This window comes from Carlito syrichta, unplaced genomic scaffold, assembly GCF_000164805.1.
Source record: "Carlito syrichta isolate Samal-C Ts95f unplaced genomic scaffold, Tarsius_syrichta-2.0.1 Scaffold303182, whole genome shotgun sequence".
Classification (NCBI taxonomy): domain Eukaryota; kingdom Metazoa; phylum Chordata; class Mammalia; order Primates; family Tarsiidae; genus Carlito; species Carlito syrichta.
Window position 1 is genome coordinate 288,829 of NW_007247278.1, and position 26,406 is coordinate 315,234.

At 51.6% G+C, this 26,406-nt stretch overlaps 1 protein-coding gene across 1 annotated transcript in view; it reads right to left on the bottom strand.

Moving 5' to 3' along the window:
* The window catches only part of JADE2 (jade family PHD finger 2), a 48,211-nt gene extending 27,050 nt beyond the window's left edge, over positions 1-21,161 (bottom strand). Inside the window, exons 1-4 of the mRNA XM_021712318.1 lie at positions 21,097-21,161; positions 18,897-18,991; positions 5,165-5,324; positions 1,492-1,592 (exon numbers count right to left, since the gene is read on the bottom strand). Coding sequence (XP_021567993.1) covers positions 1,492-1,592; positions 5,165-5,324; positions 18,897-18,991; positions 21,097-21,154 — 414 coding nt within the window. The 5' untranslated portion in view covers positions 21,155-21,161. The remainder of the gene's footprint in view (positions 1-1,491; positions 1,593-5,164; positions 5,325-18,896; positions 18,992-21,096) is intronic.
* Between the last annotated feature and the right edge of the window lie 5,245 nt (positions 21,162-26,406).

Below are 26,406 nucleotides of genomic sequence, written 5' to 3' on the forward strand. Positions count from 1 at the left end.
AAAAAAAAAAAAAAATAAAAGACTGTGGGACAGAGCAGGGGGTGGGAACATGGCTGATCCACAGTCCTTGCTTGCCTCATGAGCACTCACCCTGCCCAGAGCATACCTCTACTTCCTCTGGCCAGGATAGCTGGGCCTTAGCAAAAGTCCCATGGTGTGAGCCTGCTACAGGTATCCCATGTGCTGTCCTCGGTGATATCCTGTGCCAGAAACTTTGGGGCACATGGGACAGGGCCAGCTAGACTCTGGGCCCTTCAGCATACCCCCAGGACTGGGGAGGGCCAGGTTTGCTCACATATCCTCACCAGCCCTGGGCTATCCTTCACCTGCAGCCTGGCAACCCCATGGCCTCGAGTAGCACTGAGTCTGGCTCTCCTCTGGGGTCAGGAGGAGCCCTACCTAGTCACATCAGTGTGGCCCAGGGTGACCCTTTCCAGAAAAATGGTCTACCACCATACATGAGATACAATGAATGAGCAGGAGTCTCTTTTTTTGAGTTGGAGTCTCACTCTATCGCCCAGGCTGGAGGGCAGTGGTACACTCATGGCCACCTCAGTGTCAACTTGCTGGGCTCCAGTGATCCTTCCGCCTCAGCCTTCCAAGTAGCTGGAACTACAGGAGCATGCTACCATGCCCGGTTAATTTTTGATTTATTGTAGAAATGAGGTCAAGTTGCCCGGGCTGGTCTCAAACCCACGGGCTCAGGCAATCCACTCACCTAGGCCTCCCAAAGAGCTGGAATTACAGGTTGAGCCATTGAGCCCAGCGGAGCAGGAGTCTCTTGCTGGTGTTATATGCACTTTCCTCAACCAAGATGGAGACCAGACCCCCTGGATACAGAGAAGTGCCTACTCTGGTCCCACGTTCACAGCGACCTCAGTCCTCCCCCGGGACCATGGCTCTGTCTTTGTGACAGCTTGGAAGGGCCCTGGTTGCAGGCTGTGGACTGTAAAGTCAAGTTCTACTGCTTAGTGTGGGTAAGTCACTTCACTTCCTGTGCCCAGTGTCCTCACCCCCAAAATGGGCTAATGCTAACAGTACCTACCTCACTTTGCTGGAGAGAGGATGAAATGGATTAATGCTTGTAGGACTCTGAGAAAAGGGCCTGGCACACAGGAGCCTCTGTGTGTGTGTGTGTGTGTGTGTGTGTATTTTGAGACCTTTGGGTACCACTTTTCTCCTGCAATGGGACATAGGGGGCATTTTGCCTTGGGAGGGTACAGTTGCTTCCCTCGGCTCAGCTGTATGCTGCCCCTCAGTTCCTGATGCCAGTTCAAAATGCCAGCTCTCCCCCCCCCACCGGTTGCCATGGTTATTGCTTCAGAGCCTGGCCTCCATCTGGCCAGCCCTGCCAGGGCTGAGAGGCCCCTCACTTGCCCGAGAGGCCTCCTGGGGTCGGAGGCAGGGCTGCCAGGGGCTGTGACTCAGCGCGCCTGGGAAGGGCCCTCGATGGCAGAGACAGAGCTGAGCTGTGGGAGCTGTGAGCCCCACCCCACCACTGGTGTCAGCAAGGGAAACAGGAAGGATGAAGGAGATAGAGAGGTAGGGGTCCACGCAGGGAGAGAGAATGGCCTCCAGGTCAGGAGGGAGCCCTGGATAAGGGCAAAGAGGGGTAAGGGAGAAGGGAAGGGGCTTGGCACCACCCCTTCCCACACCCCAGGCCCACTTTAAGAAGGTCTTAGATAATGATAATGGGCCCCCCAACAGGGGATTCCAAATAGAAGCAATCCTAAAACTCTCAGTCCAACAAAAGTCTGCCTTACCCCAAGAAACTGTTTTTTATTTATTTATGAGTATTTATTCTGAGTCAGGGTCTCACTCTGTTGCCCAGGCTGCAGTGCAGTGGCACAATCACGGCTCACCGCAGCCTCAACTTCCTGGGCTCCGGCAGTCCTTCTACCTCAGCCTCCTAGGTAGCTGGGACTACAGGTGAATGCCACCACGCTCGGCTAACTTTTTGCCTTGCTGCCCAGGCTGGTCCCAAACTCCTGGGTCAAGCAATCCTTTTGCCTTGGCCTCCCAAGCCTTTGGGGCTATAGGCATGAGTCACCGCACCTGGCCTGAAACTGTTATTTGAATTAACACATACTTCAAAAAACAAAGTCTGCAATTTTGATATGATCAGGCTTTGTTTATGCCCTAAGCACATACTTAGTGGTGGTTTGGGGCAACCTCTGTTTGAATGCCCACCACCTCCTGGCATAACTACCCACACCTGCATGCCTAGTCAGCTGCCACCTGGCCAGGCCTTTTGGGAGCAAAATCACTGTCCTCTCTCTGGGGAGCCGAAGTCAAGGGACTCACACCAGAAAAGGCATTTCCTGTGCTTCCTAGGTCTCTCATTTTCATTTGTTTGCCCCCTCCTGCCTCTGGCTACAGAGCCGTGCTCTCCTACCAGGCATGGCCTGACCTGACCCTAGGCCAAGGTTTCACCTTCTGCCACAGCCAGCCAGCAGGACTGAGGTCAGCAGGGAGGAGATCAGAGGCGGGGCTGAGATCTACGGGAGGGGAAGGGGTCTCTATCCCAGAAGACCAGACAGACTCCAGAGGTTGGTTTTGCCCTGGGCTGAGATTTCTGCCCGCACTGAGGGCCAGCACAGGCCTTCATTCAATTCAGTCTAGGGAACGAGACAGATTCTCATTACTTGGACCATGAGGCGGGCAGACCTGCCCAAAGGCCAGAGAAGGAGGGACAGAGGGGGTCTGGAGTGGAGGGGAGGGTAGTCAAAGCCAGCATGCGGGGTGATTGAGGCTCAAAGCTCTCCAGGCCTCACAGGGGCAATGCAGGGCTTGTTCCTGAGGCCTGTGATTTCCTGGCCCAACCCCCTAGGCCCCAGTGGCCATGTAGGGAATTCCCCAGAATTTTCCAACTTCCTCATCTATAAAATGGGGGCAGTAATATGTACTTTTTTTTTTTTGAGCCTGAGTCTCACTGTCACTCAGGCTGGGGTGCAGTGGTATGCTCACGGATATTGCAGCCTCAACCTGCTGAGCTCAGGTGATCCTTCTGCCTCAGCCTTCCAAGTAGCTGGAACTATGCCACCTCGCCTGGCTAATTTTTTTAATTTACTGTAGAGACGAGGTCTCACATGTTGCCCTGTTTGGTCTCAACTCCCAGGCTCAGGCAAACCTCTTGCCTCGGCTTTCCAAAGTGCTGGGATCATAGGCGTGAGCTACTGCACCAGGCCTGGGGACAGTAACATGTACTTTATAAGTCGAATATGATCATTAAATGAAAAGATGAACCTAACAAGCTCAGCACAACGAGTACTCAGAACAATTCTGACCTTGGTGGCCACTATGCAGCTTTCAGCTGAGGGCAGTGCAGTGAGAGATGGTGGGGGGGAGGCGCGTGATCTCTCTAAGAGAGCAAGCACCCCTCCATTCCCCAATCTATCCTCCCCGAAGAGTATGGATGAGCCAGGAACACCTGGCTCATGTCAGCTTAGTGCAGTCACACATATGCTGGGAATGCACCTAGTACAGTCGAAGCAGTATGAACACGTACTCCTCCCTTGATGTCAACAGTTAAAGCACCCTACAGGCAGACGGAAGCTACTGGTGTGGAAGCATCTGCAATTAATTACCCAGGCCAGTGGACGTTTCCAGAACCACCTGACGCTGACATCAAGTAATGAGGATGGAATGCTGGGCCAAGCCTAATCAGGTCTCACCTCGCTCTGACCAGCTGGTGGCCTGCCCTCCCCCCGGCCATCCCAGGCCCTGGCATGTGTGGCAGCGACTTGGCATGCATATTCTCATGCAGCCCCCACCACATACCATCAGGCAGGTACTGGTATAATCGCCACTTTACAGAGGAGGAAACATGCTTAACTATGTCATGTAATAGTTCTTCAGTCTGCAGAGGTGAGGGTGTGACACTGGCTAGGAGCTTTCTCCATGTTTCTGGCCCAGGGCAGGGGCTTTGGGAAATAAATTCATGCTCTAAATTCTGCATAGACCCTTAAGGGTCTCCCAGGCCTTTTGGAGAGGCCTAAGGTTCCCTGATTCTCAGAGGACCCCAGACAATGTTAGTAGGCACCCAGCCCTCAGGAGCTGTTGGAAGAGGATTGGTCCTCCCCAACATGCAGTCCCCAGAGAGCACCAGAGTGGGGCTCAGAGTCTGCTGTTCCTGCAATCCAGCCTCAAGTGCAGCTGCCAGGAAGCAATGGTGCCAAGGTCAGGAGAGGTGACGGCTGTGATCTTTGCCCCTTTGCTGGTCTACATGGGCTCAAGCAAAAGCCACGAGGCTGCCAACGCCGGGAGTAGATCATCAATAATACAAGCTGCTAGTGACCCAGCTATGGGACTGATTGGTGGGGGAGGTTAGGACACAAGCCCCCTCTGCCCTGAGACATGACTTGGAGGGCTTTCCAGGGCTCATAAATAAGCACTTGGCTGAACTCTGCAGCTGGAGAGGCAAGACCCACGGCCATGTGTAACCTCCTGAGACAAGAGCAGTCAGGAGTCGCAGCCAGGGGTCCCTCTGTTCCATGAGACCAGAAGGCCCAGAGAAGACTCATCTCTGACCCCGGCCCGGGAGGGGAGTCCCCTCAGAGGCTGGTGATAGCAATGGCTTCCTGAGCATCTACTGTGTTCCAGGCACTTGACTGCCCACCCTAAGAACTCCTTTAAAAGACTCAAAAAGCCAAGCGTATGGCTTTTCCGTCTTAAAGACGAATTAAAAGTTTGGAGATTTCTATGGTCAGAGCTCCTGTGGGACCCAGTGTGGATCGACATTAATCCACGGCCAGTTTTTACAGAGTGCTTGCTGTGTGCCTGGCCCCATGACAAGCGTCTTCCATGGGCATTTCACTCCATCATCTCAACACTACAACTGCACGAGGAAGGTTAGTTATTGTTATCGTTCCCATTGCATAGACAAGGAAACTGAGGCCCAGAGATTACATTCTTAGTCCAAGGTGGCAATTCGAACCCAGGCATTCTGGCTCCAGAGCCAAGCCCTAGCCCCAGCCCTTAGCCTCTAAGGAAAAACTGTCAGTATTTCTGGAACACTCGCATGGCTTATTGGACAAGGGAATAGAATACAGAACAGAGAGGGGCTAAAAGGGAATCCCAGGAATGGTAGGTCACTTACCTGGAAAGCCGCCCTTCCCTCCTCGCGCCCTGCCCTGATGGCCCCCTAGCCTGGGTTGCCCGGCTCACCTCACCACAGGCTCTGGAATGGCCTCTGCACCAGCGGGCACCTGCACACCCTTCTCCCATTCCTGTCGCCACGGGTCCGCCAGGATGTAGTAGTCATCTGGACTGAGCTGGTATGAGTCTGGGATCTTCATGGCTGTGATTAAGTCTGTCCGGAAAACCTACCAGGAGCAAGAGGGGAAAGAGTGGCTTCAGGCTGCCGCAGGGAAATCTGCTGCAGAGGCCAGAGAAGAGGCAAATAAACGTAGCTAGAATGCCCACTCACTTACCAATAAGAAGAAAGCAAAGGAGCAGTAAGCACGAGGGGGACCCAAAAAAGCCCGGAATCATCTTTTGGAGGGCTGGCCCCTTGGAGGACAGGCTTTCCCCACTCCGTAAGTGTTCTAGCACCAGTGAATTTTTTTGCAGAGTCTCTCAACTCATTTGCCCATTTCATGATGGGTTATTTACAACGAACAACCCACCCACCCTGCACTGAGTGTTCAGCAGTTTTTGACCAAAAAGTTAGCATGATCCCTTGTGCCCTGCTCTCCCTATTCACCCGATCTTGTCCAGAGCAATTTCGGCTTCACCAGATGAAAAAAGTCCTTCAAGGGAATTATTTTGCCGATGTGGAAGAGGTGAAACAAAAAATGCAGAAGCACTAAAAGGCATCAAAATTGACAAATTTAAAAACTGTTTAGAGCAGTAAAAAAAGCACCTCGACAGGCGTATTGTATCTATCAGAGAGTACTCTGAAGGTGACTGAAGGTTAAACATGTAAGAACACACAACTTTTTATAAATAAATCCTGGGGTTTTTTTTTTTTTTTTTTTAGTCCCCCCTCATACAATAAAGAACTCATCCTCTCTGAACTCAGCACATGCCCTGGATATAGTACATAATCCATAAATGTGATGAAGTGAGTTCACATTGTTCTGACTTACTAAAGGATAGAATTTGCGTGATAGATGGGAGTGGACCTAAGAGAAGGAGAAAGACTTGCAGAAAAAGGTCAAAAAATAAAGTAAAATAAAATAAAGAAACAGAACAAAAACAACACTAGGAAAACCTCAGAGGGCAGAAAGGCTTCTGTGAAAACAATACTGTCATTATGTGACTGTCCAGGGAATTTCATTGCAGGTTTACAATCATGTCTGTTTGTACCCACAGGTACGACTAGAGACGTAAAATAGCACAGGGTGCCAACCCAGGATGGCCAGGGGTGTGGGACAGCCTCAAGGGCGGCTTCGTAGGAGTCGGGTCCTCCAACATCTCTGGCAGGGGCTCACGCCCATAACCCCAGCATTTTTGTTGGCTGAGGCAAGAAGATTGCCTGAGTCCGGGGTTCGAGACCAGCCTGGGGAACTTGGCGAGACCACGCTTCTACAAAAAATTAGCTGGGCTTGGTGGCATGTGCCTGTAGTCCCAGCTTCTAAAGAGGCTGAGGTGGAGGGATTGCCTGATCCCAGTAGGCTGGGTCTGTGGACGCCACGATCATGCCACCACACTCCAGCCAAGGCAACAGAGTGAGCCTCCAACTCAAAAAAAAAAGAATAAGGGCACTAATTTGACAGGAGCTCTACATTACCGCCCTCTGTGTGTGATAGAGTAGGAGGGACAGGGCTATCTTCCTTCTTATTCAAGCCCATCCAAATTTCTTAGAGCCAAGCCACGAGTTATCACGCCCTGAGCACCTGTTCACTCAGGGGCAAACGCCTCCCACCGTTGTCTACTGCCTCCTGCTGCCTGATCTCACTGTGACCGCGCCACAAAGTGCTACTGGGGGGGTGTGGTGGTACCTCTAGACAACCGTGTGACTTACTCAGGTACTGACTTTCCCAGTGATCTTCACTTAAGAATCACAAATTCAAGAACGTACATCACTAAGACAAGAGAAAACACTTCAAGGAGTACTCCAGGCCTCAGACCCAAACTCTAAACCCATCTTCCCAGAAAAAGCCAGCAACCACTGCTGTGCCTGGGGCCAACTCTGCTCACTTGGCCTTTCAGAAGCTCATGACAAACCAATTCAGGGTAACCTCTGCCTGCTGGGGCCCACTCACTGGCTGTGTGTGCCTCCTTTGAATCTAGGTCCATAACTATGAGGAAAACACCGAAATGGATGCACTGAAGGACCTGGAAGCTGCATCCTGCAGAATCTAATAATTAATGTCTGCATCTAGCTAGAGATGGCCCTGGCTTGAAAAAGGTCAAGTTTCTTGAAAACTCTATTTGCCAATATAATCTAATTGTTAGGAATAACACCCTAACATTTCATTAGGGTGCCAGTGTGAAAAAATTAAAATCAGATTACAATTAAATGCTAATTAAACAGAAGAGGAAATGTGGCTAAGATTTCACAGCACTGATAATTTGCATATCTTATTAGCAAGTAGTAAAACAGCTAATGCAAGAGCACACACTCAGGCACTGGGTGCTTTGGGGGGCGCTCAGGAGCCCCCTTTGCTGGCTGGGTCCTGTGCCAGTGGAAGCCTCTGGAGACTGTCAAGCTCAGCAGGCATGGCCTGGGTCATTTTCATATCTGGCAAGAGTGAACTGACCCCAAAGTGTTTCACAACTGCCCCAAAGTTCTCCCAGCCCAAGCAAGCCAAGTGGTGTGACATCACAAGTCGTGCTGCTCTGATGCCTCAAAAATCACCCACCTGGGACAGCCCATATCCTGACAGCCCAAACCCCAGAAATTAACCTTACAGCCGAGTGTCACATGTGCCCTCCAAAGAGGAATGAGGGGGTTAGAAATCTCTTGTGCTTCCCTCATGCTGAGCTGTAACCTGTCACCTCCTGGGGATTCCTTACCGATCACCAGCTTTCGCGGTCCCCTCCCCTGCCTCACTTTCTTCCCAGCACCTTACACTCCTAGAAAGTATCTGGTTGACTCATGTTGCTGGTTTCTGGTCGTCTCCCTGGCCACACCCGTCCTGCTGTCAACTATATTCTCAGTGGAATAGAGGGGCCTCCCTAGAGAGTTATCTGAAGAGTCTGAGGCTTCTAGCTGTTCTGGCAGGACTTTCTGAACTCCCATGAACAGGGTGAAATACCTCGTGAATAGCCCCAGAGGCCGAAATCCCCAGTCATATGGATCTGAACAAGGGCCTCTGCGCAACAGGCAGCATCTATTCTGCAGGGCTTGAAACCCAAGGACCAGGACTGGCACTGAGACTCAGAGCAGAAAGGGATCCCAGGCTCAACTTAACAGTTTCTTCCTAGTACAGTCAGGGAGATTCAGGACAGACAAGAAAAAGCCTGGTTCCAAGAGAGTTCCAAGTCTCATCCTGGGCCACTTAGGGCACAGGTAGCAGACTGGATGCCAGAAGCCCTTTCAGGAATCCTGGAAGCACAGGGAGGGCCGCACTATCATGATGGTATCAACTAACACTTAGCATTGTGTGCAGAGTAACAGTCTAAGAGCTGTTCTTGAACTATGATTAGCCCCTACATGAACTTCTTAAGGGAGGTACAACCAGCATCCCCATTTTACAGTTGAGAAACCTGGGGCTCGGGTTAGTTAAATCGCCTACCCAAGGTCTGCATGTTGGAAGTGGCAAAGGAACTTAGGCCAAGACAACCCCTGAGCCATCCAGCATGTCTCTGCACCCTCCCTGCCCCTTTTGGCCACGTGCTCACTGCCTAATGCCCTTGTGTTAACTTGAAACCAAGTCAGGTGGCTTTGACTGGACACTGGCTCACACCTATAATCCTAGCATTTTGGGAGGCAGAGGCAGCGGCAGAGGCAAAAGGATTGCTTGAGCCTGGAGTTCAAGACCAGTCTGGGCAATTGAGCAAGACCTTGTTTCCACAAAAAATTTTAAAAATTAGCCAGGCGTGGTGCACGAGCCTATAGTCCCAGCTACTTGGGAGGCTGAGGCAGAAAACAAAACAAAACAAATCAGGTGGCTTCCCCAAGGGCTGAAATATGCAAATCTGACCAAGACCTTTGCAAGCCCCAAGCCCTCCAGTGACTCTCCACTGTCCTCCCCCCATGCTCAGACTGAACTGCAGAGCAGATGAGGCCTGTGGCCACTCGAATGCACTTGCAGTCTCCCAAGTGCTTACCATTTGCACACGGGAGTACCCTGCCAGAGACACACACCTGACTTGCCAAAGGGGGCTAGCGCACTTCATCCTCAAGGTCTCAGTCCAGCCCACATCAGCTATGGAAGACCTTCCCCAACCCCAGGCTGGCTTCTGGGCTTTGTCTGAAGACCCACAGCCCCTGTATTGGCATCTCCCAAGTTTCTTCCCTGCTGGAAGGTGAGCTCAGGGAGCCCTGTCTGGGCTACAAGGTTGGAGCCCAGCAGTACAAGCAGGGCTTAGCATGTGCTAGGCACTAACAGATGTTAAATGACACAAGATCCTTCTGCAGACCAGCCACTACCTTTTTTGATGGCTGTCCACGGCTACAACTGGGTACTCACCTCCCAGATGAGACTGTACACTTATATTAAAAACTGCTCACAAATATGGCAGCCAGAGTGTAACCTAAACATCATTTTGCTTTGAATTGCCAGGGGTTAGGCCTGGAAAAAGCTTAATTATTCTCCTAAAATTCCTTTGAATGATTGATGGAAACTACATAAAGAATAAAATGAACGCTGATGAACGGGAAGCCTTACTGTGTCAAAAAAGTTGGAAGCTGGAAAATAAGCAATTTTCTTAGAATGTGAATGTTTACTATTTTTCTCCCTTTTGGCAGAAATTGACAAATTGTCTTTAAAGGTCTGCTGCTTAGCAACCCAGTTCTGCTGAGCTGCTTGGGAGATGTTAATTGTAGCTACGCCAGGCCAGGCATGGTGGCTCATGCCTGTAATCCCAATGCATTGGGAGGCTGCGGTGGGAGGATCACTTGAGGCCAGGAGTTCAAGACTAGCCTGCGTGGGCATAGCGAGACCTCATCTCTACAAAAAAAATTTTTTTTAAATAGCTGGGTGTGGGTAGCGCATGCCTGTAGTCCTAGCTACTCAGGAGGCTGAGGTGGAAGGGTCGCTTGAGCCCAAGAGGTCGAGGCTGTGGTGAGCTGTGACTGAGCCACTCCAGCCTGGGTAACAGAATGAAAACCTGATTTTTATTTTTTTAATTGTAGTTTCTTCCAACGGTATGAAGAATGTTTAAAGGCCTCAAACTCCCATCGAATCACCAATCTGAGTGTGGGGGTGTCAATGCAGCCCTGGAGAGGGCTGAAGACCCTGCTCTGCCCAGACATAGGGACACCACTCCAGAAACGCATCACATGTTCTCCCCTCCTTTTCCTGAGACTGCAAATCACAACCATTCAACAGTCTAGCTTTCTACACCTATTTCCCCAGGAAGAACTAAAAACAGACTCTGCAAGAAATTATCAGTGGAGTCTGATGACTGCCTGAAGCAAATGAAGATAATGACAACAGGCAAGTTCCAATGGGCACTAACCACACGGCCGGGACACACCACGCCACAAGTTTTAGTGTATGTTCACAAGATTTGCGGATGTTATTTGAATATTTCGTCCTGGGACCTTGTTCTCTGCTTCCTTTTCTCAAGGAGTGAATTACTGTACCACAGTATTTCAGACTAAGAGGCACCAAGAGGAAGTTTAGTTACTGAAGGGGAAATCTCCAGCAATGATCAGACAATTACAAAATACATTATTTGTGTAATTATTTGTTTAATGTCTCTCTCCTTCAATAGTCAAGCTGCAGGAAGACTGAGACTGTCTGTGTCCTGTTTATCATTCTGCCTGTTTTTGGCATAGTGCTTGGCACACTGCAGGTGCTCAAGAAATGCTTGTGGAAAGAATGAGTGAGTGAATGAATGAACCCCAGGATGTGTCTGAAGTAGGACTAAACTCTCAAACTTCCAGCGCTACCGTAGCAGGGAGTAGAGGCAGGAAGCTGGCCCAAAGGATTCTTCCAGGTGAAATTGAGAATCTGATCTTTGTCACAGTTCCAAAGCCGATAAATATAGCGCTGGTTAGGACTGTCCTTTCTTGACCTCGGTAGTCCCAATGTGGAGCTGGGAGTGGTCCCCTCCCCCTCATCCCTGAAGGAATGTTTTAGGGTTTGTCCTGAAAGAGCCAAACCTCATCACAATTGTTTTCTGGACATCTCATCTCATTAGAAACAACAGCTAGGCCACTGCCTTACTGGACTCTGGTGTGGCCATGTGCTCTTTGAGCTATGGTCATCGTCTTGTTTCCTGGCTTTGGTTCCCTTCCCTACCTTGGGGAGGTGAATCTCCTCTCTCTCTCTCTCTCTCATTTACTTTATAAATAAACTATATTTTCCAATCTTAAAAAAAAAGAAACAACAGCTAAAACCGAAAAGTAAGTTCCCTCTTAAGGCATGCCAGGTATTGTGCTAAATGTCTAAATACATTGTCTCACCTAATTCATATTATCTCCATTTTACAGATGTGGAGACTGAGACTCAGAGAAGTTAAACCACTTGTTTGAGGTCTGCACTGACCTTTAGTCACGGTAGTACTGCCTGCAAACCAGCCAGACTGTTATTTTACAAAATCTTTACTGGGTTGGAGACTGATAAAGAGTATCTCACCCAAGAACAAACTTTTACAGTTAAAATTAAGTATAAAACACCAGAGAAGGGCTCTGAGAATAGTCACCCTCTTCACCCAGTCATATTTCAAGCTACCACTAGTTGGCAAGACACTTAGAAAAAAAGAAAAACACTCAACATCTCTTGCTTTTACTTTCACGAGGATAACAGCACTTCCTGCTCTTAAAGAGAATTTATTACGCACATTTCTTTTGCAAGACAAGTCCCAGAGGCCAAGAGGCTTTTCCAGCTGGCGGGAGCAGCAATGTTTCTGACTGTACTAGAAGTGAATTCTGTCCCCCACCCCAGAGGAAGGCAGTGTGAGTCTCAGACAGCAGGCACTTGGCTCAGTTAGAAGGGCTCCCCCACCCGCCTGCTTCACAGAGTAGCAGAATGACTGTTGGTGGGATGGAAAACTGGCTCAAAACCACAGGGCAAGCACAAAGTCTTTTTTTGGATTTGCCTCTTTTACCTGTCAAGTTTGTGGGCATTTCTGTATCCAAATTACAAGGTATGCCTTCGCTGTTTTAATGCAAAATATCACTTCCACACCTGGATAACACCTCTGCTCCTCAGGAAGGCATTTTATTTATCTTGTGGTTTGGGGCCCCAATACAATCTGGACACCCCCACCTACACTCTTCACCTTTTTTCAAAGAATGAGTTAAGCTGATAAGCAGCATCTTTACTCACTGCCCTTTTTGAGAGAGGCAGGGGCAATCCTTACGTAGGAACTTTCTAGGATGCTGGGTGGGGGAACGTCCCCTTGCGGGTTAGCAGAGGCTGTTCACCTCTTTCCCTCAGGCCCTGTTCCTAAGGAGGGGCTGGACATCAGTGAAGGCCCTAGTAGGACATGCAAATGCCCCATTCATTCATCTAGGGACATACTAATTTGTCCCGGGGACTACAAAGGAGCTGACAGTAGGATACCAACTCCCACTCGTCCTGTTCTAGGACCACCCAGGCCTCTATCTCAGGGTAGCCAGCTTCACCTGATACTCCCAGCATCTACCCCACTAATCTCTGGGATTTCTCCTCCCCCAGCTCCACGGGTTTCAGGAAAGAAGATAACCACCATGAAAGGGCCCAGGGCAGGGTTCCACAGATGACAACCCTGAGGCTCACTGACCTGGGATCACAGATCTCCTCGGTGGCAAAGCCTGGGCCTTTTGGCAAAGCTGGCTGCACCCTCCCATAACGGACACTTTCCTGTGTAGCACCTGCATCCTGCTGACAGAGGACATGCTCCCCCGGGACAGGGCTTGTGCTTTCTGTCACCCTAGCACTGAGCCAAGCCTACTAGTGCTCTTGAGTGCTTGCTGATTTTAATCCAGGCCAGCAGCTCCTAGTCCAGGTGAATATGCCTTCCTGAAACACCGTTTTCTGCCTCAAGACTGCCAGCCTGGGGTTTGGGGAAATCCCACCACTTGGCCTGCCCTTCCGCCTGCCTCTGCCCCAGGCCGGAGGAAGACGCACCTCAAACAGCAGTCTCCAAACCGCAGGGGTGGCCTCTAGGTCTCTCCCAGAACTGTTGTCCTTCATACCCCTGGAAGGTCTAGGGCTGGGGAGAAACTTTTTACTCCCCCAAGGGGGCAGGTGGGGAACTGCCCCCAGTCACATTCCTGCCTTTGTTTGGGTCTTTGACCCAGGCTGGAGAGCCTCCCCCTCCCTCTTTCAAACTGGCCATCCCACACCTCCCCCCATCATCCCCCAAAAACCCCAATAAGCTTCCAGGAAGCAACCAAGTCAGGAACTCCAGCCTTAGGCAAAAGGAAGGGAAAAAGTACAGCAGTAGTTCTCCGCCCTGGCTCCCAACAGGATATCTTTTTTAAAAGTCTAGGAGCCTGGGGCGCTATTCCAGACCACTGAAGCCAGAACAGCTGGAGTTGGGGCAAGATGGAGGTTTGCTATTGGTATTTAAAACAATCATCTCAGGTTTGTGACTTGCATCAGATGCTTAGAGCCGTGTCCCACAAGGGGCTAACAATGGCTAGGCCATTTAGTGAGACAGGTCAGGCCAGAAACTCAAGGCCCCAGCAGGGTTTACACAATAATACCACCCCTCAGGCCAGGCCAAGCCCTTCCCCCTCCTTCAAGACTCAAGGCCAAGGGACAGATCTCAGTTTTGTTGGGATGTCACAGGCAGAGGAAGGCCTCGGTCCTGGGTCCTCAGGGTCAGCCCCACTTTTCCCTGCACTGCCTTAAGGGAATTCGGGGGCTGATTTCAGACTTTAAGCACTTCCCCCCAAAATCCTACCCAGATTCCCAGGAATCCCAGCACAGAGGCTGCACTCTCCTTTCAGTTGGGCTGAGGGAGGGGCCATCCCCAGGGCAGGGGCCAGATGGGAGGCTGGGTTTCAAGGCCTTGGCCCTGTCCAGGGTCCTGACTCCTGGTCGAGCAATTTCTTCAGCCCTGAGGCACCTCACTTGGCGTAGGGCACCCCAGATTTGCACCCTTGGGGTGCACAGGGAAGAGCAACTGCTCACAGGTCATCAAAGGGCACCTCTCTCTACGTCACCTAAACCCACCCTAGCCTTTTCACAGTGTTGGGTACACTGTGTACAATGCCCAGGGTATGCCAAGTACTCCTGGTCCTCAAGATCCTCACCCCATCCCTGTTCACACTTAGAGATGGGGAGACAAGTGAACCATAAGTTCCATCGCTCGGCAGCTCCCAGGGAGGGGGTTTCCACACCACACACATCACTCTGTAAGCATTCCCACTGGGGACTCCTGCCACACTAAGAACAGACCGTGTGACCAGCCTGACGGCCACCCCACAGGCTTCACACTCCAGGGGAGTATGACTGGGCAGATGGGGCTCCCAGAACCCTTTTCACCAGGGTGTCCAAAACCCTTAGCCCCCAGGCCCAGCAGACTATAAAGGCCCCCCACCCTATTCACATAAAGAACAGCCCAGCTAGGAGATTAAGTGCAAACATCCTTCAGCGCCAAATCTTTGCTTTCATCTCACGAGCCAAATAATTTGGAAGCTTTCGTTGGCGATTTTCTCTCTGCCCCTGATAACTCAGAATTTATGCCGGACATGGCTCAACCTTCTCACTTAGGGGACGAGGGAAACCTTGCAGGCTGCTCTCCAGCCTACTACGGGAGGAAAAGCTAGTCCTTGGCAACCATTCAAAGCTTGGAGGCGGGGAGGACTTCCTCAGCCCTCAAGAGGCCCAGGACTTGAGGAAGGGGAAGTGTTTCCCAGTCAGACCTCAAAGCCACCTGCAGAGGCTCCAGGGCTTAGACCCGGGGCCATATGTAGCCAGTCCCCGGTGAGGTTGGGCATCGATACTCTTACTAGAGCTTGACTATTTTTAGGTGTGGAAGGGTACAAAGACTTGGGCTGGAAAACCCAAGAGGCAGGGGAATTTTCTGCCCCATGCAAATTGCTCTTCTCAGCCTCCGCTGACACCTGTTTCCTCCCAGGCGGGCCTGATCCTGGGTGCAGATGGCAGCCTTGCCTCTGGGAGGCGGCCCCTCCTCCTCCCATTGGTGGTTGAAGGGTGCAGGGTAGGGACAGGGGACTGGGCAAGGGCAGGGGACTGGCTTGAGATCCCCCTGGAGTCAAGAGGATAAGCCAGCCTAGGAGCTCCCTAGACCTTCCCTACCCCACTTCAATCTGAACAGCCAGAAAAAGCAGGAGTCAAGAAAGGCAGGTTTTCTGGGCGCGATGGCTCATGTCTATAATCTCAGCACTTCGGGAGGTGGAGGCGAGAGGATTACCTGAGTCCAGGGTTTGAGACTAGTCTGGGCAACATGGTGAGACCTGTCTCTACAATAAATTTAAAACAAAAACAAGCCAGGCATGGTGGTTTGCGTCTGTGGTTCCAGCTACTTGGAAGGCTGAGGTGGAAGGATAGCCCGAACCTAGTAGGCCAAGGCTGTGGTGGCTGTGGAGCACGCCACTGCACTCCAGCCTAAGTGACAGTGAGACTCCTGACTCAAAAAAGAAAGGAAGGAAGGAAAGAAGAAAAGAAAGGTAGGTTCCCAACTGCACTCCAGCCTGGGTGGCACAGTGAGACTCCAACTCAAAAAATAAACAAATAAACAACAAAAACAGAGAACAAAGTGCAGGTGACAATTCCAGCCTCCCTGGACCAGGAAGATACACAAAGGTAACTACTGTTTTATGAATTCAACCACAGTAATGAGAAAATCCCCACAGGTCTCAGAACTGAAGGACGTCTGGAACAACCAAGCGGGAACAGGGCTCCCCAAGGCTCCACGTGCCTTTTGCTTCTCTGGCTGCATCAAGCACATCCTTCGTCCCTGTCCCCATCCCCGTCCCTCCCCCAACAAACGGGTTACTCCAGAAAAGCAGTTCGAGCCTCAGAACAGCGTCCTCCCACCCCCACCTCACTCCTCACTGCCTTTCCCTTCTAATAGCATTCCTAGAGAAACCTCCATTCACCTCCACCCCACCCCCGCCAAGGGGTCAGGAAAGGAACTCAGACCAGGGGAGGGATAGGACAACAGGTCTCAAAGCATCCAGCCCCCACCTCCCAAGGGGAGGGTCCTAGGGTAGGACAGTTCCCCCTGCAGGAGGAAAGGCGGAGTCCTTTTTTCAAATGCAAGGCTCTGCGGAAGGCCCCCTCCAGGGGCTGGCTAAAGACAGAGGCTCCGGGATAGCCCCAGGGGAGAGGAAGAGAAGAGGAGGGAGGCTGGCTTGGAACAAAGACACCCTCCCCCACCCCACACCAAGGACTCTGTCCCAGAACTCCGAGCTTTCGGCCCTTAGAATTGTCAGCCCCAAGGATTTAAGGTCTTGGCTACATGCCCTTGGGATCCTCACTGTCCTTATCTACAACAGAACTGAGAATTCTCAGCTAGGTTTTTTTTTTTGGGGGGGTCCCACTCTGTATAGCGGGCTGGGGTGCACTAGAAGGATAATGGGCTCACCACAGCCTTGACCTCGTAGGCTCAGGCAATCGGTTCGCCTAAGCCTCCCAAGTAGCTGGGACTACAGGCATGCGCCACCATGCCTGGATATTTTTTTTTTTTGGTAGAGACAAAGTCTCGCTATGTTGCCTAGGCTGGCCTCGAAATCCTGGACTCCAGCAATCCTCCTGCCTCAGCCTCCCAAAGTGCTGGAATTACAGGCATGAGACACCTCTTGGCCAGTTTTGTTTGCTTGCTTGTTTTTTTTCTTGGGGTCTCACTCTGTCGCCTAAGCCAAAGTACAGTGGCATGATTATGATAATCAGGGTTCACAGCAGCCTCCACCTTCGGGGCTTAGGTGATCCTTTCACCTCAGTCCCAAGTAGGTGGGGGACTACAGGCATGCACCACCATGCCTGGCTAATTTTTTTTTTTTAGTAGAAGTCTTTACTCTGTCATACACACTCACAGCCACTGCACCCTTGACCCACTGGGCTCAGGCGATCCTTCTACCTCAGCCTTCCAAGCAGCTGGAACCAAGACGTGCGCCACCACATCCAGCTAATTTTTTTTGGATTTGTAGAGGGAAGGTCTCACCAAATTTTCCAGGCTGGTCTAGAACCCCTGGACTCAGGCAATCCACCCGCCTCTGCCCCCCAAAGTGCTGAGATTACAGGTGTGAGCCACCACACCCAGCCTATTTAAAACTTCTCAGTTCTGTTGTAGAGGTGAGGTTTTCCTAGGTTGGCTAGGTTAGGGCTAATTTTGGGGGGGGTTTTGTTTTTTTTAGTTGGTATCTCATTCCGCCACCCAGGCTGAAGGGCTCCCGGTCACCAGAACCTTGCCCTGCTGGGCTCAGATAATCCTTCCACCACAGCCTTCCAAGTAGCTGGAACTACAGGCATGCGCCACCATACCTTGCGAATTTTTTGACATATTGTAGAGACGAGGTCTCAAACTCATGGGCTCAGGCAATCCTCTCACCTCAGCCTCCCAAAGTGCTGGGATTAATAGGCGTACACCACCATGCCCCGCATGGGCTAGTTTTAATGAAAATTGGTGGCTCAGCCTGTAATCCCGCGCTTTTGGGAGGCTGAGGTGAGTGGACTGCCTGAGCCCGCGGGTTCGAGACCGCCTGGGCAGCGAGACCTCATCTCTACAATAAATAAAAAAAATCAGCCGGGCGTGGTAGCACATGCCTGTAATTCCGGCTACTTGGAAGACTGAGGCGGAAGGATCGCCGGAGCCCAAGCAGGTCAAGGAAGCGGCCACTGTATTCCAGTCTGGGCGACAGAGTGAGACTCCAACTCAAAAAAAAAAAAAAGAAAGAAAGAAAGAAAAGAAAAAGTAGTGTCCCAGCACTGGAAGGCGTAGGCGAGAGGATTATCTGAGCCCAGAGTTTTGAGACCAGTTTGGGTGGTTCCAGCTACTTGGAAGACTCAGAGGGAAAGGACTGCCTGAGCCCAGCAGGTCGAGGCTGCGGTGAGTGTGCCACTGTACTCTAGCCTGGGTGAGAGAGTGAGACTCCGACTCCAAAAAAAAAAGTAGTGTACAGTCTCAGTGCCTGCCTACTCTGTAGGCTATACTACAGTGTCCTGCTTACAAGCCAGATTCAATGATCCAGCAGCCTCATCTGAGCCAAAGGCCTCTTCTGTGCCCAGTACAATGAATGGTGGTATTAGCACTGGAGACCTAAGACTGCAATAAGGTTGAGAGTGTGATTTTCCAGGGACCATGGGCAGCATCAGTCTACCCACCCACCCCCAATGTTCTTCTCCACACCTCTACCTGTTGTAGGAATCCCGGGTCAAAGAAGGAAGGTTTCCATGCAGACGCACGGCACACGCATGAAATGGGCAAAGTAAGGTGCATGTAACTAACCAGATAGCCTTGAGGACCCCCCCCCTCTTGAACCCTTGTCACCCTTGGCTCAGCCTTCAAAATGTCCCCAATCCTACTGCTTCAGACTCCACTGCCACCATCCATTCTAAGCCACTAGTTTCTCTGCTGAACAATTGCAACTGGTCTCCCTTCTCTCACAGCGGCCAGTGGGACCTCTAAGGAAACCATCAGACTATCTCATTATCCTGTCTGTGATCCTCAGAAGGCTTCCCCTCTCCCTCAGATCGATAGGAACGTCTTTACGATCCACAAAGCTTAGGTAAACTGTCAGCCCACCCCATTCCTTCCATGAGCCACACTGCCCACGTCCTTTGTCAGGTATGTTCGTCCCCCGCCCATCCGCCCAGCTCTGCCTTGGTCATCTCCCCAGCTCTGCTGCACCTTTATCTGGGAAGCTCCTCACTACCCACCTCTGAGGGCTTCTTTTCGTTTTGCCGGGGCCAGCCCGACTTGGTGCTGCTGGGCAGTTTGGAGCATCTTGATGCCGATGTCGATGTGGCATGACCTGCAGAAGAGAGAGCAGTCAGTCCCTCAGGGGTCCTGAAGGGTCAAGAACACCATCCACCCGCGCCCAAGGACAGGAAGCCTGTGCAGGAGAGATCAACCTCCTGTGAGCACCTGGTGGCCTGTCCCTGCCCTGGGCCTCAGTCTCTCCACTGATGAATGGGGACACAAAGCCTCCTCTACTCACCGACCAGAAGGAGCTGGGAAAATCAAAGGCAACTCCTGGGGCTCAGTATGAGTTCACTGTGTGACCCCAGACAAGGCCCTGGCCCTCTTGAGGTCTCTACTTCTTCCTATCCTGCTTATCCCAGGAGACCTGGAAGATGTCTTTCACACCCACTTGCCGCCCCGCCCCAAGTTAGATGCCGTCATGATATTCTGGCACGATGCCCACTGGGTACAGGGCAGGGCAGAGCAGTGGGAAGAACATCAATCTCAAGCGGACCCACAGACCACCAGCTTGAGCCTTGAGCTGGACACTTACTAGTTTGGCACTCTGGGCAAATGACTTTGTCCCTAGGAACCTCAGTATGTTCTTCTATAAAACAGGAACAAGAGAATAACTAGCTTCAAAAGGTTCTTGTAAGGAATACATGATATATAATGAAGTGTAAAGTCTTAGCACAGTCTGGGCACACAACGATTCCTCAGTAAACATCAGCTATACTTAGTATGGTCTAAGGCCCTCCCTGTGGCCTCCATTCCTATGAGTCAAAGGAGCAGTGAGAAGGGCTATACATAGGGAGACCACAAGGCTCTGGCTGAACAGGAGTAGCGGTCATGGGTGGACACAGTGGTGGGGGCAGGTGGGGAAGGAGGCGGTTCCAGCCCGGCCCAACCCTGATGCAGCTACAGGGCACACACCCCTGCAGGTACCCGACCCTCTCAACAAACTCCTTTGCCTGCAGTAAAGTTAGAAGTGGAAGATGCGGTTTACAGTTCTACGGGCCAGGCCACAGGCAGCAGGCTGCAGCCACAGGAAGCCAGATACTGTGATCTCCTTCTGCAGGCAGGGAGGGCTGGCCAGGTTGGACACCAGAGCCAACCTGAGCAAACAGAACCCAAAGGACAACAAAGAGACCTGTAGGTAGCGAAGAGGCTGGGGCCTGATCTGCTGTCCTAGTGCATCTATCCTCAGGCTCTTGGGGGCTGTGAAACTCTAGGAGGTGGGAGGGGCCTCAGAGATCCCCCAAATCTCGCTTGCTCATCATATGCGTGAACAATCAGGTCTAGAGTTGCAAGGGCTTCAGACCTGGCCTCCCTGGCAGTGCAGCCTCTTCCTTAGTCTGGGTCTCCACCAGGGCAATGATTGCTAGGTGGAATCTTCCTGGCAGCATGTTCCTCCTACTGCAGCAGATGGAACTCCTTACTCCAACAGGCACAGGTAGTCCTGGTTTCCTGGGGCATCTGAGAAGAGCTGCCTTACGACCTTGTATCAAAACTCTCACCTTGCACAAATCTCCTTTTTCTTTTTCTCTTCTCCAAATTTCAGGGGAAGCTCCCTAAACTCCATTTGCTCCTTGACAATGCATCCCATCCCCTTCCCCCACCACATCACATCGATACACCCACCCCACACTCAAGCTGACCTCTGAGATTCTATTGCCAAGATCCCACAAAGGTCAGCCTTCATTAATTTGTTCAGCAAACACTGACTGAGCACCTACTACGTGCCAAATCGCAGCTGGAGATACAGCAGTGGGCAAGACCTGAGCCCTCTTACCAAGGAGCTTACCGCCGGTTAGGAAAAGACGCTAACCAGGTAATCACAATAAAGAGCGATAGGCTCCGCATCTGTTGTATTGGGACTCTCTCTAAGGACACTGACTGAACATATGTAGAGACCCAGCGGGGAACTGATCTGTTCCAACCAGAGCTGAGAGCGAGAGGGCAAAGAGGAGACGAGGTGTCAGAGGTCACGGTAAGGTGCAAGGACTTTCAGGAGCGGAGAGACAGGAGCAGAGGGGCCTGAACTGATTTATGCTTTCCTCCTCATGCCCCGTGGTAAAGCTAAGATCCTGGGGCAGCCTCCTCCCACTTGGGTCTATGGACCTGATCATTCTTCCAAAGCTTTCCCTGTAGGAGCCCGAAGTTGGAAGGACTTACTGTCAGTGGTGTCAGAGTTGTCGCTGCTGATGGAGTATTTTCGCCTCTTCTCTTCCATCTGCAACAAAGGGCAGGCCCATTACTACTCACGGATGGCTTGGGAAATCTTCAACCTCTCCAACCATCGCCCCAGAACCTAAATTGCCCCATAACCTACCTCTCCACACTTACTGCGTTGCAGAAAGGTAAGAACAAGGGCCTGCCCCAGCTTTCTTCTCGCCAGCCCCGCACTCACCACCCACCCACCCACCCAGCCACAAGGCCCGAGGCTCAGAGAGGAGGCTGCATCTCCCACCTCCTGAGCCCAGATGAGCCTTTGGATGAGCAAGTCTGGCCAAAGCAACCTAGAGAAAGAGGGCATGGGGACGGAGATCAGCAGGCTCACAACGAGTAGTGACCATGCCTGGCCAGTCCCAGCTTCCACTCGAGGAAGCTCAGGCCCACCATTCAATGGTCTCCTGAGCCACACCCCTCTAGAGAAGGAGGAAGGTGGAACAGAGGAAACATGACTGACTCTTTCAAGAGGACTGTGCTATCGGAAGTTAGGGAAAAGTCAGACTGCCAGCACGGGGGGCACATCCTGAGAATGGGGGTCCACAAGGTGTGGACATGAGGCAGGGGAAGCCCCAGGCTGGGCTGCCTCGCCCTCCTATCCCCTGCTGTCCTTCCCCAGATAAAAGTACAAACCAACCTCATCTCAACTGAGTATCCGACTTCAAGGGAATAAGGGCAACTCTCACATACGGACCCACACTGCGCTCACACGGAGTCCTTTATATAAACCGTCTCCTGCTCCTGCATGGTGAGCCGTGAGGCATCAACTCCATTCACAGGTGAGGCTCAGTGCCTTGTCCTTCTAGTAACTGGTTGAAATGGGATGGGAATCCACAAGATCTGATCCCTGAGCCCACGCTGAGCTGCCTTTGTGCCCTCTGTCAGCTCCTGCCTGGTGGGAGTGTTTTTCCAGCCACGATTTCCTCTCATCCAGAAGAGTCCTAGGCGGTAGAGCCTGTTCCTGATCCCTTGGAGGGGAGCACACCGAGCAGTCTGTTAACCTGCTCTGGGTCTCACAGCTGGTCTGTGGCTGAGTCTTAATGTGAGAATAGATCAGATGTTCCGGGTTCAGAGTACTTTCTACTACAATCCTGTTCTCCTGAAGCGCCTCACTCCCACGGCAAAGGACAGGGAGGAAGACTGTGTCAGGAGGGAAACCCACAGCCCAGCCCACCTCCAGGCCAGCCACACTCCCCGCCCCTGCTCGGGATTCCATCTGCACCTAACACCCACTACTCCTACTCCTGGTCTGTGCCTGCCAAGCCCTGGGGTACCCCTATCTTACTGTGGCCCTGCAGAGATCAAGGAGCATCTGCTCTGAGGTGGGTGTGACTACCCAGATCTCTCAGACCCTCCTGCCTCAGACTTGGCCTCAGCCAGCAAGATCGGGATGGTAGGAAGGCTCATTGGGGTTTCTTGCTGCCCAGTTCCAAAGGTCCAGGCAAAGTGCCACCCAGAAAGTAAGGTACAGGGAGTACCTGGTGGTACAGGCAGCATGGATACCTGTGGAGGGTTGGGTGGTGGGTAGGAACAAGGATGGCTAGACTGCTGAGCACTGACTGTGGCAGGAGGGGGATGCCCTGCTACACAGGGACCACACTGAGCCCTTAGAATAGTCTCCCTTATGGGTAGATATGACGGCCCCCTCCCTTTTGCAGGAGGAAACTGCAACTCCGTGGTTACATGACTTGCTCAAGATGACTGCTTCTATTTGACTCAGGAGACCGTGCTCTTGACTTTCAGACTCTCCTGCCTCTGTGCAACAGTGCAGGCAGCCCAGCAACCCACAGTCACCACCCTCACTATCCTCGAGTCTACGTATCAAGAGGGTGACAAAGGCTGACTCTGACAGAACCCTGACTCTAGCTACAACTTGCCCAGCCCAGTCCAGCACAGCACATCCCTGCCCTGATCAGACTGGAGTAGGGGGAGAGGTGCTATAACCACATCCACCCATTTTCTCCTGCAATCCTGTACGTGAATTCCACTTGTCTTTGCTCCCAGCAAAGAGGGCACTTCCAAGTCAGGGTCTGCCACGACAAGAGCTGTGGATTCAGGGTGAACGGGTTCAAATCCTAGCTCCACCCCTCACTAGACCAGAGACCTTGGGAAAAACATGCCTCCCAAAGGACATGAACTGGATCTGGCTTTTTACATAAATTTCCTGAATTTAAAATGTTGGCAACTGAATCAGAATTTTTAAAACACTTTGAGAGGGCCAAACTAAACACATTCGTGGGCCAGAATCAGCAGGTAAGAATACACGCAGTGTAAAGCCCTGAGTACAGTGGTTGGAGATCCGTGTAGGTGCTAGTTATTAATACCATGGCAGCCTTGGCCAGGCTGGAGAATCCTCCTACCAGCGCCCACCCGGGAGGCATCCTCAGACAGAAGAGGCAATGACCCTGTATAATAAGGAAGGTCCCCTAAACAGACTCTGTGACTGCCCACACCCTTCTCACAAGGCTGTTTCCTACTACCCATGGACCAACAGGTGTCAGCACGCAGACCTATACCCCATCCCAAGCCAATTCCCCATCGAACCTGTCCTCCACAAAATGTCCAGGGATTCATTCTTCTGGGTCAGGGCTGCCCCATCTGAGGCTATTATTAAGGGAGCAGATTTTGTGGTAGCTTAATTGGAATAATAACTAGGCTTCAGAGGGAAGCCACTGTTTGTGAGTGCAGTTTCTTTCCTTTGAACCAAGTCTTTTTCCAAGGCCTCCCTGATTCCAGTGTGCTCCCACTGTCATGAGTGAGCCCCCACTGTCACATCAGCTAGTGAAGCCCCACATGAGGCCTGGGCCCCATGAGGCAACCCTCTGTATCATGAATCACCTTCCCCCCAAACACAGCAAAAGGACCAGGGAGGACTCTTCCAAAGCTGAAATTCAGGCCTGCAAACACAGGTCGGGGTAGAGGTGCACTCCAGTCTGGGCGACAGAGTGAGACTCCAACTCAAAAAAAAAAAAAAAAAATCTCCTTTCCCTGCCACTTTTACCAGCCCATTTGCACCTTCCATGACACCCCCAGCATGGAGACACATGTAGGAAGCTTTCCTTCTCAGCCCCCTCCCCTATCTGTCCTCCGCCTCACAGCCAACCTTGGCAGTCCAGTGGGCTCCGCCTCCAGAATACACCCTCTTTTTTCCATCTCTACTGTCACTACACTAGTCCAAGCCAGTCTCATCTCTTGCTGGATTCCTTGTTCATCTTCCAGCTTCCACTACTGCACCCCCAAAAGCCAAGCTCCACATGGTAGCCAGAGAGATCCTTAAACAGCACAAATCACAAGTCAGCTGTGGTGGCATGCGACTGTAGTCCCAGCTACTCAGGAAGCTGAGATGAGAGGACTGCTTGAGCCCAGGAGTTTCAGGCCATTGTGGGCAACACAGCAAGACCCTGACTCTAAGAAAAAAATTAAGATAAAAATTTTAAAAGCATAAATCAGATCATATGATGCTCCCACTGAAAATCTTTCAAAGGCTTCCTGCTGATCAAAGGACAAATCTCAAGCTCCTGACCACAAGACCCTGCACAATCTGGCCCCTGTCTACCAGAACCAAGTTCCTATTGATCACCATGCCCTTTCTCACCACCTTCCAGCCATGCTGGCCTCCTTTCATTCCCTTGAACAAGCCAAAGAGCCATGCTTAGAGACTTTTGCACACATAGGCTGTACCCCACACTGCCTGCAATGTCCTTCTATGCAGTCTATGCATCCGTTAGGTTTGGGCTCAAATGCAGCCTGTGTCAGTCTATGCTCATAACCCATCTAAAGAAATCCACCGCCCAATGTTTTCAGAGCACCCATCCCAGGCTGTGTTTGTTAAGCTACTTGTTGAATGTCCTCTTTGGGAATGTATGCTTCATCGAGTGTAAGAAGCATTCTGCCTAGATCTCTGCCGGAGCCCAGCGACCCCGCTGCATTGCACCCCACTCATACTAGGGAGTGCTGAGTGTGCTCTTGTCCCCTTCCTCCAGAAGTGTCGGGACCACACAGCCCAGTGGGCCTGCCTGTAGCTTGCAGGAACAAACACCCCAGCCCAAGATTTCACCCTGTTTTCACAGCCTGCCTTCCCCGTCTTAACCTCACACATTTTCCAGGAGGCTTTATTTGGTTGGGCTCCTGGCTAATGATCAATGTCAACTCAGTAATAGGGCAGCAATTTGGTGGCAGATGTTTTCTTGGCAGCACTAGCCATTGGTCTTAGTGGGGGCCTCGGGTCTGGACTTGAAACACCCATGCCCAATGCCAGCCCCCTTTAAAGACCTCTCTGCAAATAAACTCAAATAAACACCCTGGGCCTCCATTAACGCCCTTCCAGCTGACCCTGGGAACAGAGGGCCTTTCAGGAGTGCTACTGCAGCCGCTCCCTGGGCAGTTAAAACACCCTCACCTGGCCTCCGGCCTCTCCTCTCCCGGGGCCACCAGGCCTGCCCTGCCCGCCACCACACAGCAGGATTTCGTCCTCCTCCTTAAAAAAGGGGGAAAGAAGGGGCTTTCAAGCAGGCAATTTACCATTCCAGACACAATCTTTCAAAGAGAAACAAAAACTCTCCCTGTCTGAGGCAGACCGCTAAAGCGTGTGTGTAATAAGATGCTAATACAATTTAATGATATTTCGGCTGGAAAACCTGTCCTCAGAGCCTCCTTGTGTCGGGAAGGCCAGACATTCAGAAAACAAGAGCTGCACACTCTTAAACCGCTTTAAACGGGGGGTCAGAGCCCCAGTCTTTCCTATCTCTCATTAACTTTAATGCCTTCTCAGGGACAGTAATTGCAGTTACAAAAATGATTTTGTACACACAGAGTAGAGAGGGCTGCTGCCTGGGATCCTCAAACCGGCTCCTTGGACCTGTTTCTCCTAGCCTAGGGGAAGCTTGAACCCTCCTCTGACACTCACCACTGCGCACTGCAACTAGCTCCAAGTGTCCCGAAGGGCACCCAGCTTCCTTTGAACATGCTGCCCACACTCGCCCTCCAGACCAGTTCTGAGGACAGACCAAGAGGGCCCTGGGAGAATGAAAGGGCTTTCCCTACTTTGTTCTTCGGCAACTTCTCCCCCTACTATTCTTCTCAGAGAGGGCAAAGCTCAGTCCACTGCTTGCACATCAGGCCCACTGGCATCTGCAGGATCCTTCTGATTCCTTCTGTCAGGAAGGGAGCTGGCTCTCTGGCCTAGCCTACAGGTGAGAGATCAAAGTTGTAAAAGCTGCTGGGCTCGGTGGCTCAGCCTGTAATCCCGTGCCTTGG